Source organism: Nanorana parkeri, unplaced genomic scaffold (assembly GCF_000935625.1).
Source record: "Nanorana parkeri isolate BGI_ZX_2015 unplaced genomic scaffold, ASM93562v1 scaffold146, whole genome shotgun sequence".
NCBI lineage: Eukaryota > Metazoa > Chordata > Amphibia > Anura > Dicroglossidae > Nanorana > Nanorana parkeri.
The window spans coordinates 386928-407299 of record NW_017306414.1 but is presented as its reverse complement, the minus strand read 5'-3'; the positions used below and the strand labels follow the sequence as shown (position 1 = coordinate 407299).

Genomic DNA, 20372 nt, shown 5'->3' with positions numbered 1-20372 from the left:
TGAATGTGGTTAGCATCTCTGCTGCAATAATATCAAATGGCCTTATAGAGAGTCCCCTGTTCCCATGCTTGCATGTCATATGCTGATGTGGGGATTTCCCCTCTAGTAGCTGTCTTTATATCTATGAGTGTGGTTAGCATCCCTGCTGAACGACTTGTGGAATATAATCAAATAGCCCCATGGAGAGGGTCTACCTCCTTCAATCAAACTTATACCTTTTGTACAAGTGAGCAGTATATGATAAGGTTACTCTGCGGCTGGAGAGTTTCACAGTGCTGAAATCAGTCATTGACGGAACTAAATATAACTTTGTAGAATGGTTTTATTGTTCTCGGATAATAGTTAAACAGAACTATGCTTGGCAGCGTTTTATTCCACGCAATCTACAGAGACAGTCAGTTTTAATGCTCACTGCACAGAGACCGCAGCACATAGTGGTGAAGAATCTCATTAGGTTTAATTATTCCCAGATTATGCCAAGCTTTAGGTTACAGAACATTTTGCTCAGAAAGGTTTGACTGTTTACCAGACTTCAAGTATTGAGCTGTTCTTTCCTATGTGATGTAAGAGCACCCAAGCCGTCCTGTATACCAGGCTGACAAGTAGCAATATGTTTCTGTTTTATAGAGTTGTGGCTGTTAATCAAACTTCCTGCATGATTAAGTCTTCATTTTACCCTCAAGGAAGTGATACTCAGTCACTTACTGGATGCTATCTGTTAAGGTGTGATGTTATGTGCTTACATGGAAATACCTTGTAGTCCATGACTTCATCAAAGTGCTGTGTGTCATTTACAGTGAAACCGTGTAACAAATCCTCCCAGCATTGATGCCGCAGCATTTATAATGGATGTGCAAAAGAAAAGCAATGTGTTTTATTAGGGCTGTTACTGATTAAAATTTTCGTGTTCGATTAATCAAATTTTTTTTTTAATCGATTAATTTCGATTATTTATAACGCACATACAGATCCAACTACATTGGCCTATACACATACACATACAGCACAACAATGAAGTAATAAAATGAACTAGGATCACACTAATCCAGCACGTTATTAATCTAACGTGCCCCACTCAATATGGCCGCCGCTTGAGTGGGGCAACTCAGAATAATAACGTGCTGGATTAGTGTGATCCTAGTTCATTTTATTACTTCATTGCTGTGCTGTATGTGTATAGGCCAATGCCTTGGATAGCGCTCGTGCAGAAAGTTTCTTGGGCAAACTCACCGGCCCATTTGGCTCCGTCGGCTAACGAAGGGAAGGGGGAGGAGTCCGGTGACGTCACGGACATCGACGTCACTGGACTCCTCCCCCCTTCCCTTCGTTAGCAGACGGAGCCACTTGGGGACATCGAGGTCACCGGACTCCTCCCCCCTTCCTTTCGTTAGCCGACAGAGCCACTTGGGGAAGGGGGAGGAGTCCGGTGACGTTGATGTCCGTGACGTCACCGGATCTCCGACGGGACTCCCGGAATCCGGCGGAGAGGTGAGTATTTTCATTAGCGATCTAAAAAATGTTGATCGATAAAAAAAAAATTCATCGATCAAAAAGATTCATGATTAATCGATAAATCAATCGTTAATTTGCACAGCCCTATATTTTATGCTTACTCATAAGAGTTTATTTTACCCTTTCACTAGAAAGGACCCTTTCTATACATAGAAAAACATAGCTTTCTATGTAATCAATTGGAATAGATATGGACTATTTTTGTGTTCTACTCCCACCTTCAAATGTCAGTATATGGCAAGTGGAGAATGTAGAGAAAAAGGAATTAAATTGCTTATGCGATCTCTCATCAGCTGCTGCATGGTCCTAAAAAATGTCAGACACACCTTTGCATTCACAAGCTTCTTTTTATGAATTAGAATGATTGCAGTGGAAGCAGTGGTCTCTCTGCAGAGGTCCAACTTGCCTGTTGCTGTGTCAGACCTGTAGCTCTGCAATCAGCAAATCTAATACTCCTTGCTGACTGGAGAACTCTAGCTGTAACATAGCAGAGGGCATGTTAGACCATGTTGTACAGTAGAGTGGCCACTGCTTCCCCCCCAGTGAGCAAGGACTTTTCTGTACAGCATGCTGTTAGGGGACAGGCTTTTCTGCTAAGGCTGTGGACACTTGCCTAAGCAAATGAACTGCAAGACCTTTTGTTTTGATGAGTCTGCAATCAGCAAATCTGATGCTCCTTGCTGATTGGAGAACTTTAGCTCTGACTTAGCAGGGGGCATTTTGGACATCTGCAGAAAGAACACTGCTTCCCCCGTAGAGCAAGGGCCTTTCTGTACAGCATGCTGACAGGGGACAGGCTTCTCTACTTAGGCTGTGGACACTTCCCTATGCAAATTACCTGCAAGACCTTTTGTTTTGATGCGTCTGGAATGTATTTAGCTCATTTAAACTAAAAGCTCATTTAAACTATAATAAATTTATGTGATTCATGCTCATTCATTTAATGTGCATTTTAGTTTGCATAGGATAAAGCTCTTGTATTTGCATGTTTGCATTGCTTTTTTATGGTTATCATAGGTCACATGTCTTTTGCACTCGCACAGTCAAACATCGCAATGTAATACTTGTAAAACTGGATGAGAGAAGATTTCCTCCACCTTACCGCTGATTGTGTAATGTCAGAGGGATTTCTATGCTCGTTTATCTTTTAGATGTTATCCAATGCCAGATTATCAGTTTGCTATATAACCTAGCGTGGTACTAAAGAGGAATGATGATAAATGTACATTTTCAGCAAAAGTATTCTATACAGTGTTAACTGCTAATTCCCTCTCTAGTTTAGTGGGTTAGAGTTCTGCTTTGCGATTGGTAGTAAGTGGATTCCTTCGATTACAAAGGAGCGAAACGGCCAGAGGGATTCTACAACAGACAAACAAAAGAGAAGGATGACTGGTAGAAAGGAGACATTCTAAAAGTGCAATGTAGTTGCATCAACTTTGAACAACAGATTGTAGATCACCACAAAGTAAAGTCACAAGTTAAAGAAACATTCAACATTTTCAGGCTAGGCACAGTCCCTTTTCATAAGGTAGACAGTTGGATCACTAGTTGGTGGCCTTTCATCTCATCACTGCAGCACTCTTACTAAGGGCCCATTCACACCAATTCCGGTGCGTTCCAGAGTGGTAGCTGCTGGAACGCACAGCAATCGCACACTAAACTTCCCCCTTCGTTCTGGGTGGGAGTTGGCATGGCGGTGCATTAAAGTCAATGATACCGCAGCCAAGTCCCCCACCTCTCGTGTGCGATCAGACGCTTGGCAAAACATGGCCTGCGTTCTGGTCCAGTTCGTATGCAAAAATAGAGCATGCAGCATGCATGCAGAACGAAGGGGGGAGTTTAGCGTGCAATTGCTGTGCGTTCCAGCAGCTACTACTCTGGAACGCACTGCAATTGGTGTGAATGGTCCTTAAAGGTGGCTATACACCTTACAATTATCGTTGTTTGTCCCATCATTGAACCCCTGTTCAATTTCAGTTAAAATACCCCATCATGCACAGAGCAATGTAGTTTTCGATTATCGTTCGTTAGCAATACTAACTGGCCAAATTTCATTGATTGACAGAACGGATTTTCGTTTGCGCATGTACAGTGCTCATTCCATAACAGAAGTCACCAGCACTCGATGATATGTGCAAGAAGTAAAGCACTTTTTATTAAATCGTCACATGCATCAAACAGCCAACGTTTCGGGGCCACGCAGGGTCCCTTCTTCTGGGCGACATAGTGACACCTTCACTATGTCGCCCAGAAGAAGGGACCCTGCATGGCCCCGATACGTTGGCTGTTTGACGCATGTGACGATTGAATAAAAAGTGCTTTACTTCTTGCACATATCATCGAGTGCTGGTGACTTGTGTTATGGACTGTATCTGACACGGCGCCATCCATGTTGTCACTTCCAGCACCAACCTCTTACTCAAGGTCTGTATGCTGTATGGAGCGCAGGTGATTTCATATTATCGTGTACAGTGTTCATGTTGCGATTTTTGTTATACGAAAACGCCACTAATCCATCGATTTTCGTCCGTTTCGACTAACGTTTTCTAGTCTGCCCAGTAAACCAAATTCGGCCATTTGTACACTAAATGCAATTGTGCACTTCCCATCACCTGGCTGATTATCGTACGAAAACGCGATTACGCTCGTTTTTCATACAATATTTTTAAGGTGTATGGGCTCCTTAAGTCGCTAGTACAGTTTGGTGAGGAGCTGGGACTTGTGAGTGGGACTGTCACAACCTCTACTCACCCAGACCTCATTCCTCTGCAGGCAAGACCCGACCTTTATCCTTCAGTCTTTAAGATGACCTGAGGAGGCCTCATACACCCTGCTCCAGGAGTCCAAATCATATGGATTCCATGACTTCAGAACAGAGGTAACTGTCTGCCTGACTAAGGGGACCCTACGTGGCCCCGAAATATTGAATGTTTCTTCTTCTGGTGACTTTTCAATAAAGTCAGAGTAAGGAATATTTTGAAGAACTGGTGATATGCAATCTACTATTCCTAACTCCAGAGTGCAGCAAGTTAGTTGGGCACATTGAGCATGCTGGACTGGAGGCTCTGGATTATATAAAGTCTCGGCTCTGGAGATATTTATAAAAATGAGAGGCCGAAGGTTATCCAGTTGTGTTACAGTTTGGGAATGATCAGCATACAGGTGTACAATTAGTAAAGCATTATCTAACGAACCTGTACCTATTAGGCATCAAATACACGAAAGCCTTGGTTCTCAACTGGTGGGTTGTGACCCAAAAGTGGGTTGCGACCTCGCGTTTCCATGGGTTGCTGCATATCTTCCACTTTTCTAGGTGAGAGGCTCCTCTGCCTCCCCCTAGCACAGCACTGTCAGTTCTTGTAGCAGGCATTCAAAATATGCTGCCCAGCGCTGAGTGTCAGCTTGAGGTGGGATGGGATGGGGCTATGGTTGCGTGGGAGCTCCATCCACACATGCATTGCTTACAGCTCCCTCACGTGTCCTGTAGACGTGCCTGGACCGAAGTGACATCACATGCTGGCTCCCATCACCTCTACAGGACACACAAGAGGGCCGTACAAGCAATGCACATATGGACGGAGCTCCATCACAGCACAGCCCACACTGGACCCCAGGTTGAGGATCCACTCCAGTTCTCATAAGGTAGGGAGACTTGGTCGCCCTTAAAACATTTTTAAACATTTTTTGTAGTGTGTATGTGTGTGTGAGAATGTCTGTGTGTGATATTGTATTTGCGGTTGTCTATGTATGTCAGTGTTTTTGAGGGCCTGTTCACATTAGTACAGTGCGTTTATTGCATAGTACCGTGTGATTAACGCACTATACCAAGCAATTGCACCTCCTGTGAATTCTGGTGTGGGAGGTGTGTTGGGTTGCCATTCATTTACATGTTACCCCAAATGCACCTCCCACCCACAGTTCATACGCCCGCACCGGATTGCGCGGTACCCTAATGCCGTGTGTTCCATTGCAGTGTAGACATTGCAGACTTGGGTTATGAGGTGAGTGGAAATCACTCATGTCATAGTTCTCCTTTAATGACCAAGGACAAATGTGGGTACATAGGTTGAGAACCACTGTACTATAGCATATACTCTGGAGCTCGGGCAGCAGAGAAGTGGTAAAATTATTATACCAAGCAATGACTGTTTCATTCTGTTCATCTCAAGTCAAAGATAAAATGTTTTGGCGGGAGTTTCACCTCAAAGCTGAAGGTTAAGTACAAATTGACCCTTGCAGTGCCCCCCCACCCTGTACTATACGTACATTATTCCTTGCTCCCCTAGCAGGCAGCACTCTCCTCCACTCTCCAATGCTACAGGATATTAGTGGGCCCTTTAAATTCTCATGTACAATGCAGAACAGCGTGGAGGAAACCTGCGGGAGCAAGAAACAAAGTAAGTATAGATGATTATTCCTCGCCTAGACTAAAGCTGGCCATATACTGTTATATTTTTTCATTCAACCTGAGGACTCAAAGGAAAAAAATAACAGGTTCCTGTTTAGCATGGATGGAGGAATCTCCCGCTGTGTCCTTTGTATTTGGACAGCTTTGGGTGTGCCAAACATTTTCCGAGTGGCTCCTTCGATTTTCTGATTGATGGATGCCAGATAGAAGGCTGGCGACAGGGTCACCCACTGATCAAATTTCAGCCAGTTCATTGAGAACTAGACGAAATTTGGACAGTGTATGGCCGACTTTTAAAAGCAAAACGCCAAGGAAATGTTTTATTAACCCTTGCAGTGGGGCTACCCATTTTAAGTGCTCTTTTTGGTCTAGGGAGGAAAATAACAAAGTTATGCTCACCTAATCCTCAAAGCTGGCTGGCTGTGACAGAGCTCCCTCCAGCCTGTCTCCTCCTCTTCTGCAGCAATAGACTGTACCTCAGAATCCTCACGTCCTATATACTGTATACAGTATAGAACTTATGACTCAGGGATCTAAGACTGCTGCAGGATCAGGAGAGTCCTCCCTAGACCAAAACGAGCAGTTAACCTTTGCAGTGGGGCTACCCTTAATAAAGGATTTCTGGAGTTCTTCTTTAACCTTTGCAGTGCAGGGAAGGTGGGCACTGAAAGGGTAATTTTTTCCCTTAACCAGAGTTCAGCATCAATCCGTACAGGATTACGTAGGTTAGGAGATGCTGGCTCTATCATGTACTGCCTTTATTGCTACAACACCCATTGTCATTATCTGTCCTTGATCTTTACTGCCACTTGCACACATGAAGTAAATTTACTTCTTTGGGATTCGGGAACATATTTGTCATCAAAGTGTAAATATAATGGCTGAGCGTACAGACCCAGGTCACCACAGCCTGGAAAGGCATATTATTACAAGTATATGATGTATAAACACCTGTTCACAAGCGTCATTAGTGTGTGTGTGAATGATTCAATAGACTGTTTAAAATGTGAAACTGCAGACTGATCTTACATCCCCACCTCCACCCTAGTCCTTGGCCTTACTTTCATCATTGCTAATTCACAGAAACAAATAGCCAGGGTGCAAAAACACCATGATGTTTGGTCAAAAATAACAGATGATGGCTCTTAGCAACCATATGCCATCCTGTCAAAGCTAGTGTCTATGTATTATTAATACGGCTACAGTCACACTAGGTTTGATTACATGCTTTTACATATGTTTAAAACATTTTTCTAAACAAGGATTCACCCGGACAGTCCGGGTTTTGAATGCTGTGTCCGGGTTTCATGGCAGCTGAAACCTGGGCACAAGATGTCAGGCAGATAGGGGCAACCAAAATCAAGATAGGGGCTACAGGCCCTCCACTGAAAATAGTCTCGACTGTGATATTTACATATTAATGGGTGGCGCTATTTACATATGAATAAGCCACCACTCATTCTCCGAAAAAAATTATGTGTGCTGCTAGAGTGTTCGGGTTTCACTGGAAGAAAAAGTGGCAACCCTATTCTAAATGCATATATATGCATCTACTGACTTCCGATGGATCTATTCACACTTTGTGTTTAGATGCGTTTATCTGCAGTCAGTTTAGCTGCGTTTAGAAAAAATAGAAGTCAGGTGCATCCAGGAATTGATTTGAACTTCTGAACGCATGTAAACGCAAGCGTTTATTTGCTGAAAATTAATTGGATACTTCAATAGGCTGTTTCAATGGACAAAGGACAGATGCACCATTTTAAACATCTAGCAGCATAATCAAAGCACCTAGCTGGACAAATTTTGCAGACAGATCTCTGCATAAAAATGCAAGTGGCAAGTGTGAATGAAGCCTTAGTGTAAGCAATGTTGCAGTGTAACACATGCAGGCACTGGCGGAACTACCAGGGTTGCAGCGGTCGCAATTGCAACCGGGCCCTGGCGTTCCGCCTGTTGAGGGGGTCCGGAGAGGAAGAAGAGGGCCCACAGCTCCCTCATGCCAGTCCATTGATAATGGAATTGAGTAAACCCTGTGTGTGTACACATACCTCACACAGGGCCGTCTTTAACGCGGGGCAAAGGGGGCAGTTGCCCGGGGCCCAGTCATGGTTGTGGGGCCCAAAGCAGCTGCCCCTTGAGCCCGCAGAAACTTGCCGATCGGATCGCATAGTAAAATACGTTACGGCAGCAGCCGCATACGGCAATGCCATAATGTATTTTCCTATGCGATCTGCACCATTGCACGGCATACTACAGGTGTAGCTCCTCCCCCGCCCGCGTAGCGTGACATGTAAGTGTCACACGGGCTTCACTGGCTAACGTGAGGCAGTGCGTACGGGTGCCTCACACACGCCCAGGGGAGTCAGACATCCGGAAAGAAAGACTGAGGCTGACTAGCACGAGGAGTCCAGGACTGTTCTGGGATTGATTGAGAGCTGGCCAAAGTTTATGCGTAAGTTACTCTCACAACTTGCGGTTCTCAACCTGGGGGTCGATTGACGATTTGGCAGGGGTCGCCTAGCGGCTCCCGGCCACCCACGAGAGAAGCGCTGTCAGAAAAGAAAAAAATAACTTTCTCCCAGAAAGGTTTAGTCGGCAAACTAGCTATTACACCCGCCCACTGCTGCTGTCAATCAGCAGAGGGGGACCTGCAGTTCTCCATCAGGTTCCCATCTAGTGAATGACAGCAGCAGAGGGCGGGTGCAAGAGCTAGTTTGCTATTGGCTATTGCAAAGTGAAATAGCCAATAGAAATCTAGCTATGCATTCCTATGGTGGGGTTTTTGTTTTTTTCTGACTGACTGCGGGCCGATGTCAGAAAAAAAAACAAAAAAACAGAGCAGAGAAAGGTTTACTGAGCTCCATCCAGCAGACTAAACCTTTCGGGGAGAAAGTTTTTTTTTTCTTTTTCTGAGTGACAGGGTTAATAGTAAACCTCCGTGTGCACAGTGAGAGGGGATAGCAGTCTTACCCTCTCAACTGTCACAGGAGTTCCAGCAGAGTACTGTGCTGGGACTCCGGTATTGGAGGTGACAGGGTCAATAAAGAGAACCTGTCACCTCCAATTGCTATTACACAGGGGCTTGTTAGCTCTGTGTGATAGCAATAAAGTTAAGTGGAAAAAAATATATAAAAAATTATTAAATAAATAAAAATTAAAAAAATAAATACATAAAATTTTATAAAAAATTAAAAGGTGATTAAAAAGTAAGAAATAATAAGAAACAAATTATTTAAAAATAAGAAAATTATAAAAAAATAAACAATAGGATAAAAAAATTATTAAAAATAAACAAGTAAACAATAAGATAAATACAAATTTTAAAAAGTGATTTCTGCTGTGCTAGGTGAGAGTCCTCCTCAGCCCTCTCCTAGCGCAGCAGTGTCACTTCTCCCGACCCGCCACCAGATGTCGCTGCAGCAGCCGCGTCATCCCTAAATTTTACAGTTGGGGATCACCAAAACTTGGCAAATGTTACCAAGGGGTCCCGACCCTAGAAAGGTTGAGAACCACTGCTCTATTTAATAGAAGTATATAGGGCTGCAGCTAACGATTATTTTCATAATCGATTAGTTAGCCGATTATTAAGTTCGATTAATCGGATAAAAAAAAGTCTCCAGTGATGGACTACTAGTTTGTATTGAGATTGTAGTCCATCATGGGAGCAAGCTTGGCGCGTTGGAAGTAAAAAAAAAAGTGTGGTGTGCAATATAGTACATTGTCGCAATGCAGAATACCAGCAGCTATAGAGGAATACAGCGAATCGCAGCAATAGTACATTATACCATGATGTACATTTGCTGGGATTTGTAGTTCTCTGTAGCTGGCGTTATTCTGCATTGCACTGTATATAATGTATTATTGCTGCGATTTGTAGTCCTCTATAACTGGTGATATTCTGCAGTGTGCTGTACAATGATTATACGGTGCAATGCAGAATAACAGCAGCTATAGAGGAATACAACAAATGCCAGCAATTGTACATTATACTATAATGTCCTATTGCTGGGATTTGTAGTCCTCTGTAGCTGCTGGTATTCTGCATTGTGCCGCTGTATTATACAATGCAGAAAACAAATGTATTATACAGCCACCGACAATCAAGGGCCCACCGTCATTGCACCATTTTTGTATGCATTTCTACTATCTGAAATTCCTCCACAACTCCTTTTTAGTGCTGAGGTGCAGATTTGTGTAAGCAATCACTATTTCCCTTTTAAAGTGTTGCTGCTATCGTTATAGAGATGTGATGCTTCATTTCACACAGCAAATCAACTTTCAAACAGCTGTCTCTAATTTCTAACTTGAGCTTCAGGCTGTGCCTAGTCTGAGAGATGCAATCTGGGAGAAGGAGGTTATTAGTCTGCTGTAGGCAGGAGGATACATTTTCTCAGTCTTCCCTCCCTCAAGCTTTAGGAGAATGATATGCAGTATGTGAGGTCAGGCCCGTCTTTAATACTGATCGGACCCTGGGCAAACAATGCAGAATACCACCAGCTATAGAGGAGCAACAAATCCCAGCAATAGTACAATATACAGGGTGTTTAATGTATTATTGCTGGGATTTGTTGTTCCTCTATAGCTGCTAATGTTCTGCAGTGTGTCGCTTTAAAAAAAAAACAAAAAAAGGAAACATTAAAAAGGTGAATAAATAAATATGCAGCACTCATAACCTTAAAACATGTATTGGTGATTATCATATATAAGTGATCAAACCAAATCTATAATTGATGTGAATTTGGTTTGATCACTTATATATATACTAATCACTAATACAGATTTGATATTTAACATTAAAAAGGTATCTCGAGTGACTTACCTTGAATGACGGTGGGCCCTTGATTGTCGGTGGCCAGCTGTGAGTGAGTGAGGGAGCTTGCGGCGAGTGAGGGAGCTCACGGCGAGGAGGAGAGCAGTGGCGTGCGCGGCTTCAGCGTCCTGTGCGGTGGGCATGGCTTATGGCGTGTGGGGCCCCCGAACAGGCGAATCAATCAATAGCCTGCGAATCGGCGATCGAAAAAGTTGACAACGTTTTAAATCGTTGCTTAGTGATTGCTTACACAAATCTGCACCTCAGCACTAAAAAGGAGTTGTGGAGGAATTTCAGATAGTAGAAATGCATCCAAAAATGGTGCATTGAAATAAGCAGTGACCAACTAAACCCAAAGCTGGGTAGCTCTCTTTTGGACATATATGGGGACCCTCTAATAATCCTAAATGATGGTGTGCAAAGTCTTCCTAGGATCCAGGGGTGTAACTACAGATCACCTGGCCCCATAGCAAAAATGTTATGGGGGGCCCCCTGATGACCTCTCTCTGAGCTGTGACTACTGGCACAAAGATTCCAAAGACTCCTCTTGTGCTTCTTACATCAGCTTTCCTAAACTGTAGACTTTGGAGAGGATTAGGGTTGTCATCAACCACTCCAACCCTTAATTGATACAGTACTGTGATGTCTTCACATGTTCTATGTTTAATTTGTCTCAACAACCTAATGGGGGCCCCCTTCCACCCCCAAGCCCCATAGCAGCCGTGTGGGCTGCTATGGCTTTTGTTATGCCACTGTTGGGATCATTACACCTTCTCTAGCCATGACTTTTCTCCATAGGGTTTATGCAGAGCAATGTGGTTGCCTACTGGATTGTCCAAGGGAATAACTAGCATGTGACCACATTGCTGAAAATAAAGTAAAAAGCATTATGGCTACACGGGTAGAGCTCGGTTGTCAAACAGAAAAATTATTTTGTTGGGATCTCAGTAAAGAATTAGTTGCTTTTGTTTGAAATTGAGACTAGGGCCCATTCATACCTTTGCATTTCAGTGCATTTTTTCTCCATTGAAATCAAGAGAAACACCTAAAGTGCATCGACATGTGTTTTTACATGTCTTACACACACATGTTAATGCACATTGACATGCACTGATGTGTGTCAACAGGCGCCGTGAGGTGCAATGACATGTGTCAATGGGTGTATTTAGGTATGTGTCACAAAGTATTTGCAGTTTGATGCATTTCCATTTATTTCTATGGAAAACGCATCAGGCCAAGAATGCGAATGTGTGTTTCCAGGCTTAGACTTTTAATGCACAACCAGAAGATGCAGTATAAGACTGAACTGCCTATGTGTTGGTCTAACCTTTTAGGCTTATGCTTCAAGGCTTTCTCCTCTGTAACTGTTCATGAAAGTATAGGACTTCATCCACATGTTGACTGGTGCAGATGAGTAGTCACTTATCCAATGGTATCTGAGCGGTGAACCTATAGTCTGGAAGTGTCAAACGTGCATGGCAGCAGCAATAAAGCTGAACTTTGGGCAAGTAGCTAGGTTGGCTGTATTTGCCAAAAATGTTTTAATTCTGTAGAGGCAATTTTTGTAATTCTGCAATCTAGGCAACCCTTTCAGATAGCCCACCAAGATCCTTAACCTCCCAGTGCAAAACAGCTTGGCTAAGAACATGCCCCCAGCCTGCTGATTGGACAGTGAGGAGGTGATAGAACTAGTGAGCGCATACTTGTGCTCTCTCTGCTCCTTTGAGCATGTTTGCTCTCAGGAAAAGTGCAGCCTTAGTGGCTCTTTGTGCTGGTCTTGTCTCCCTGTTGCAGATGGAGAACAAACCAACTGAGGTAATTACACTAGTTGTATTTGAAAATGATTTTATTTTTAAAAATGTATTATTTTAATATAACTGCCTGGAGTTTAAAAATGCATGCAAAATCCATTGCACCCCATGACCTGTGTCTTACTTACATAGAGATTATAACCATCAATGTGACACACTTGATATAAATAAATAAATACACAAACGTATATCCTTTAAACAGCATTCCAATGTGCTCACACCTTTTTTCTGGGAAGTAAATGTCTGAAGCTGCACGTTTGTTTATTAGTACTTATTAGTGACTCATATAAGTGTGATAAAATATCAATTTACATCAATTTACACCAGGCCACAGCAAAATATAGAGATTTCTGGAATTTGGAGAAACACATGTGTCCAATGCCTGTTTCCTATGAAGAAAATAAACCTGCTGCTTTTTGTTGGATATGAAAGGAGGGGGAACATAAGGGGAGGCGACTTTCTTTCTCCATCACAGGGCTGTATTAGATCCTGACATTTCCAATACTTTTTCCAGAGAAGCTTGTCTCATCGGGACTGTGATGCTCATTTACACTCTTCCTTTCTTTAACAGTAGACCAGCTCATGGCTGTACCGCAATCCCCAGACTGGCCCTGGAATTAAAGCAAATCATTCATTGCACGTCACATTCCAAGCTTCCCCAAGTGACTCCCATACGGGTGATGATGCCTTTAGGACAGCTCATCAAAGGAGCCAGCTTAGATGAACTCATACAGATGTGTATTCAAACTTTTGGTGAGTTACCATAACCTTCTCTTATCATCTTTTATCTTGTTACAAAATATTTCATAGGCAATAGTAAAGTATGAAACTATGTAACTTCCACATGATGATCCTGTTCTTATTCAAGTAGGGATTGAATATGAGCAGAATTAAAACGTATCACTGTTAGGGTGATGTGTCTATCATTTAATTCTCATAAAATTGTATTGCAAAGTAATTTATTGTTGTTGCTGTGTTATTATAACAGGTTACATTTGAACATAATATTTTCTTGCAAAGAACAATTGGAATCCTACAGGTTTTACAGTCTACACAAACTTCACTTCCTCTCATTTTTTTTTTATCAGCTTGGTCATATGTCTTGTGCTCTTATGAATATTGTACTATACAAGATCATTATTCCTTGCTTCCTTTTGGAGCTGCACAATTTTATTTTTGGCTCATTGTATTCTATTTAGGTTGTATTATGTCCCGCACAATTTATTTTGTTTTCTCTTCCTGAACTCTGTAAAGACATTGATTGTTAATTTCTTAAAATACATGTGATATGGAGGATGGGGGGGAAATGCAGCACTGGGCTACCATAAACAGTAATAGATCAAATTCCATAGCCAGCTGGCCTTTCCATTGTGCCTGGTTTAATAGGCGGGTTATATTTACAACTGGAAGGAGCAATTGTTTGAAAATGTTTTGACTGCATTGATGACATATTAACAATGTAATGGTTTTATTTGTCTGCTTTCTTATATACGTTTTGGAAGTTCCTTGATTCATAAGAAAACAAAATCAATGCAGAACAAGGCCAACATTGCTGTTGCAGCAACGATAATTAAGACATCTGATGACAATTTTCAACCCTCCCATTGTCTTCTATTATGAGTATTTGTACGGCTCAAACAAGAATATTTTCCATGATGTCTGCCTCAGTTGAAATGAGCCTCTCAGTGCAAGGTCACGTAAATGTCTTTTTTTAGAATGTATTTATTAGACTAAGAAAAGACAACGATTCAAAACATACTGCATTGATAAAAGAGAGAGTTCAGCAAACTTGCTTTTTGTTTCTTGAGTGGCATAGAAGAAATATCACTGCTGGTATTTTCTATTTACTGAGCTGGCACACTGTTCTTAGTCATGGTTTTCTACTATTTAATGAGTTAAAAATGTTGACTTGAAGACTTGAAATCTTTAGCGAACCCAGATCACATGGTTTGAATGTTATCCCAAGAGATACAAGTTATGTCTGGCTTCAGAGATTAACAGTGTGGATGTGGTGGGATTTGTGGACTGCAGATAAGACCCCTTCCTGATAACAGTAGGGTAGTGCAAGTCTACTTCCTGGATGCTAGCCATCGCCTTGAATTTTGGGAATTTGTCTTGTATTAAGCTGGATGTGCCTGGTTATATAAAAATGTGTCTTGTATTAAGCTGGACGTGCCTGGTTATATCAAAACAAAGTCCCTTGGTAGATGGTACCTGAAACTTATATCTCTCATATACTGTTAGAAATAAATGATTACTCCTGGATGCAGATAGATTGCGTCCAGGAGTAATCATCTATCCCTAACTGCAGGTAATTGTTCCATTGTATTCGGACAGCTGAGGGCAGATGCAGCCACTGTCAGCCTATCATTCACTTTAACAGGCTGAGTGGCCACCTGTGATCTTTGGCGCAAGTGTCCACAGCTTGTTGCCGCAGAAATAGACAGCCACAGCTATTAGCCCCATGTGCATGTGGCCAAATTACTCAGTAACTGGGAGGACCTCTCGTTTGGGACTAGAGGGTCAGCATAGGGGTCAATGCTTTACTGAGGGAGGGAGACTTGTACCTAAAAATGGTCAGAAACTGATGGTAGAATGTTGGAAAACGTATCCATATAATCAGAGCTGTTCTACTGTCGCCCTACCCCAAAAGAAAAGCTCCACAGACATATTTCCATATTTGAACATATAAACGATGCTGTGAATAAAATAGCTTATAATGTCTATCTACAAATAATTTGGGTTCATGTTTGCTTGCTCTGCGGATTTATATGTAGATTTCTGGTTGTTTTGCTACCTGGCAGCAGTGAAATGAGCCATTTCATCTGGTTCTTGACCTTTCTCTTTCTTCAGTCTCCACGCAGAGCTCCAGCGGAGCAGGCACAAACCCTGACGTCAGGACAAGGTCTCCTCTCATTCGGGGTTTCATTATATCTTAGTGCATACGAAATAATAATAGATTGTCCATGAGTCAGTATATTTACAAGTGACTGAATACAGAAGCTTGATAGGAGCCCTGCAGTGAGAAATTAATTTTGAGACGCAGGCGCTCTATCATAAAAGTGCAGGGCGTGCGTTAAGGGAGCGCTGTTTCAGCATGAAGCCGAAATGTCACTGCTATATAACACCAATCAGAACAGGGTTTGATGTGAGAAACTCCAGCTGGGTCAAGTCAATAAGGGATTACATCAGGATACTTTGTTGCTGTTTGTTTGAAGTGGTTAACCATTTCCTGTAAAAATAGGTCCGTGTGACAAACAGCAAAAAATACTCTTTTAGGAAAATAAAGAATGGTGGACCTCATTAAAGGGAAACAACATGGTACTATGGTTCCCAAGTGGTTTTTTTCTTGTTTTTTTTAAATATAATATTGTTGGATAGAATATGGAACTGTTAACCCCTGACAGAGTCTTATTACTGTACTGTGTCTGGCCATGTTAATGAGATTTCCTCTCATGTTCTGTTCATGTGGCCTCACAGGAGGAACCTCCCCAATGGATGACAACTATGCAGAGGGGAGCCAAGCAACAGACATTCCTGAAAAGGGGGGGTTGCAATGAGTAATATTCTTCTTTACAGGGTGTCTTGTGGTGACAGTCACTTTAAGCCCACATGTGGACCAGTAGAAGTGAAAATATTTCAGTCATACTGGGTAATGCTTATTAACAATTATCACTATTACAATGTTCAGTCATGCTGCAAATTGATTTATGTGAGCAAGTGTGACAAAGTTTATCTTTGTGTGGTGTGGCATACTTTTTGAGTCTGTACAGGAAACAAATGCAAGGAAGTCTTTCTCTAAGCTCACAATACATCCTGTAAGTTGTGGTAGTCAAAATCCAAAAGACAGAGTGGTTTAAACGCTCTTTGATCTCTGCATTAGCAATTACACCATCCTTTCAGTCATGTCAGGTATGGGCCGTAAAACCATTCCGATTTTAAGGGACTGCAAAAGGTTGCCATGAAATGTTAGGGAGTTGCAGTTCCACAAGAGATGCAGCTTAACATAGTCATTATTAATTTCCTTTAATTTCTATAGCAATGACTATTCAAAACACTTAATAGATGATATAGAACTATTCACACCAATTCCTTTTAGAGGTATGTGCAACCTATTCTCCTTCTCAGTAATATACACTGAACAGCCATAACATTATGACCATCTGCCTAATATTGATTAGGTCCCCCTTTTGCTGCCAAAACAGCTCTGAGCCATTGAGACACAGATTCCACTAGACCTCTGAAGGTATGCTGTGGTATCTGGCACCAAGTTGCGAGGTGGGGCCCCAATGGATCGGACTTGTTTTTCCAGCACATCCCACAGATGTTCAATTGGATTGAGATCTGGAGAATTCGGAGGCCAAGTCAACACCTCAAACTAATTGTTGTGTTCCTCAAACCATTCTTGAACAATTTTTGCAGTGTGGCAGGGGCATTATTCTGCGGAAAGTGGCCTCTGCCATCAGTGAATACGGTTTCCATGAAGGGGTGTACTTGGTCAGCATCAATGTTTAGGTAGGTGGTACATGTCCAAGTAACATCAACATGAATGGCAGGACCCAAGGTTTCCTGGCAGAACATTGCCCAAAGCATCATACGTCCTCCGTCGGCTTGCTTTCTTCTCTTAGTGCATCGTGCTGCAATCTCTTCTTCAGGTAAGCGACACACACCAGGCCATCCATGATGTAAAGAGAAACATGATTCATCAAACCAAGCCTCCTTCTTCCATTGCTCAGTGGTCTGGTTCTGATGCTCACATGCCTATTGTAGGCACTTTTGGTGGTGGATTGGGGTCAGAATGGGCACCCTGACCGGTCTGCGGCTAAGCAGCCCCATATTCAACAAACTGCAATTCAATGTGTTTAGACACCTTTCTATTGGAACCAGCATTAACGTTTTGAGCCATTTAAGCTACAGTAGCTCTTCTATTAGATCAGGTTACACAGGTTAGCCTTCACTCTCTATGTGCATCAGTGAGCCACCCAGGACCTTGTGACCGGTTCACCGTTTTTCCTTCCTTGGGCCACTTTTGGTAGGTCCTGACCACTGCAGACTGGGAACATCCCACAAGAGATGCAGTTTTGGAGTTGCTCTGACCCAGTCGTCTAGCCATTACAATTCATCCCTTGTCAAAGTCGCTCAAACCTTACGGTTGGCCATTTTTTCTGCTTCTGGCATATCAACTTCAAGGACAAAATGTTCACTTGCTGCCTAATATATCCCACCCACTTCCCGGTGGCATTGTAACGAAATAATCAATGTTATTTTCACCTCTCAGTGGTCAAAATGTTATGGCTGATCATTGTAGACACACTTAAATGAGAACTATGGGGTAAGTGTTTTCCCCATAGTTCTCTTAAGGGTCACAGGAGGACATATACTTGCGTTCTCCCGTGACCAAAAGCTCAGTATATCGCAAGCTACATCCCGGCAATGCTGTTGAGATCCACCCAGCTGCGTGAATGACAGCTGGCTCTGCCTATCTAGACAGCTGGCCCTCCCCGGTCCGTTCCTCCACTTAGCCCTGGAGGATTAGAGCGGGTAGGGGGGAATCCCTGCAGGGAGCCGTGACTGACAGTCACGGCTCTCTGCAGGGAGACGATCGAGAAGTGAGCCCTTCCCGATTTATTGAGCCAACGTGTGACAGTTTCATTGTCACATATTGGCTCGAACTATGAGGTTGAGTGATTTTCACTCACTTCATAGTTCTTTTTTAAGGTGCCCATACACCTTGCAATCATCGTTCGATTTCTGAACGAAATCGGGTTTTCGTACAATAATCGGGCAATTGATGGGAAGTGAACGATCAGAATTACTGTACAACCGGACGAATTTCGTCTATCGGGGAGGCTAGAAAACTTTTTTCGAAATGTATGAAAAGCAATGGATTATTGGCATTTTCGTACAAAACAAATTGCAAAATGAACACTGGACATGCGCAAACGAAAATCCACTCTGTCAATCGACAAAATTTGGTCAGTTAGTATTGCTGACGAACGATAATTGAAATCCACATTGGTCTGTGCATTATTGGGCAGTTGTGCAGAAATCGAATGACGGTTCGATGACGTGACAAAAAAAATTGTACCATAATTGTAAGGTGTATGGCCACCTTTACACTATGACCAAGATAGTCAGAAGTCTGGTGTCCGTGTAAACCTCTGTGTACATGGTTAGAATTTCGTTAGCAAATGGCCTTTCCAGAACATTCTTTCGACTTTCTAATAGTCAATTGGGTCAAATTAATTAACATTTTTGACTGGAGTGATGAAGGAGCAGCAAAACATTTCTCAAATTCTCAGAATTCTAACAGCGAATCTTGTCTTCATTCGAGAAACTTGAGGTGCACTGAAATGAAATTTTGGAACAGAAACTGAAACTAACAAAAATGTCAGGCCAAAACCGAAACCGGAAATTATCTTTTTTTTCTAACTATTTAAAAAAAAATTTAAATTATTGTATTTTTATTTTTTTTCTAAACTTTTAAATTGTTTTTATATTTAATTTTTATTTAATTTTACTAAATATTTTTATTTTCTAACTTTAATGCTGGGGCTTCGGTGAAATATCAGGGATCTAAACAGACCCCTGATATTTATCTTTTAAAATAGAAAAAGAGATTTGCATCCCCTGTTATATATGAACAGGAAGCCTCTATACAGAGTGTTCCTATTCATTCATAACTTGTGGATATAGTATAAGTTACTATGTCCACAATCATGAATGAATAGGAAGTGATGTAGATCACTTCCCATTCATTCATAACTGGTACACAGTAACTGATACTATGTCCACTTATTTACAACTATTCAGCGATCACTGATCACTGAATGTTTGTACCAACTCTTCATCCTGGATCGGCTCTCACAGGAGGGTGAGCCGGCGGGGCGGTGAGGAGAGCTCGGTCTATTTTGACAGCTGACTCCTTCCTCTCATCGCCGGCTTGGCCTCCTGACAGCTGACAGCTGTCTCCACCCTCCACACAGCTCTCCATCCTGATTGGGGGGAGAGTGCTGTGAGTGCTGTGAGAGTGAGTGTCATAGGAGGCTGAGGCCTCCCCCCGCACCGCCCTGCTCAGCCTCCTGTGACACAGACTACTCACAGCGCTCTCCTGCACACACTGCTCGGGCTTCTCTGACAGTGTCTCTCCTCCTCGATGGGCGCTGCGCTTTGTCAGGGGGACACAGTGCAGCGCACAGCAAGGAGGAAAGAAACAAGAGATGCACCGCAATTTCGTCCAAAAGATGGCACTTTCTGCATTTTGCCCAAAGTGCCATTTTCAGCCAATATGTCTTGGCGGCTGAAATTTCTGTGCATGCCTAGTTAAAACCAACTGAAATTTGGAGTGACATTTGTCAAGTCTCTCATAGCATTACTGTATCTAGTGTTCTGATGAGATTTTTTTGTATGAATGTTTGTACGAAATTCTAACCATGTATACCCAGCTGAAGTTTTAGAGTTGTTGGAGGAAATGTGGAGCATATGAAGCATGAAACCTCATATAAATCTCATAATGATAATTTTCCAGGTGGGAAGAAAACCCAAGTTTCAATGGTAAAAGAAAACCTGTAAAGAACTTATTTGCTGTGCACTGATAAATGGACGTCTATTGCTACCATAGATCTGAAAATGGGCAGATGGGGTGACTTGCATCTCATATTTGTGCTGTTAGGTACACTCTATGTTCTAGTTCATCCAGCCAGTTTATTCATGTATGTGGGTCATCTGATTTAGGGATTGTAAAGGCTTTCCCATCATCGCTTTGTAAATGCTGGATCACATCTTGTGGTTACCTTGACTAGTGTTGCAATCAGGGCACGGAATACGATGT

At 42.4% G+C, this 20372-nt stretch overlaps 1 protein-coding gene across 1 annotated transcript in view; it reads left to right on the top strand.

Moving 5' to 3' along the window:
- The window catches only part of RASGRP1 (RAS guanyl releasing protein 1), a 53935-nt gene that overhangs the window by 10630 nt on the left and 22933 nt on the right, over nucleotides 1-20372 (top strand). The window contains exon 2 of the mRNA XM_018554205.1: nucleotides 13113-13294. Within this exon, the coding sequence (XP_018409707.1) occupies nucleotides 13113-13294 (182 nt within the window). The remainder of the gene's footprint in view (nucleotides 1-13112; nucleotides 13295-20372) is intronic.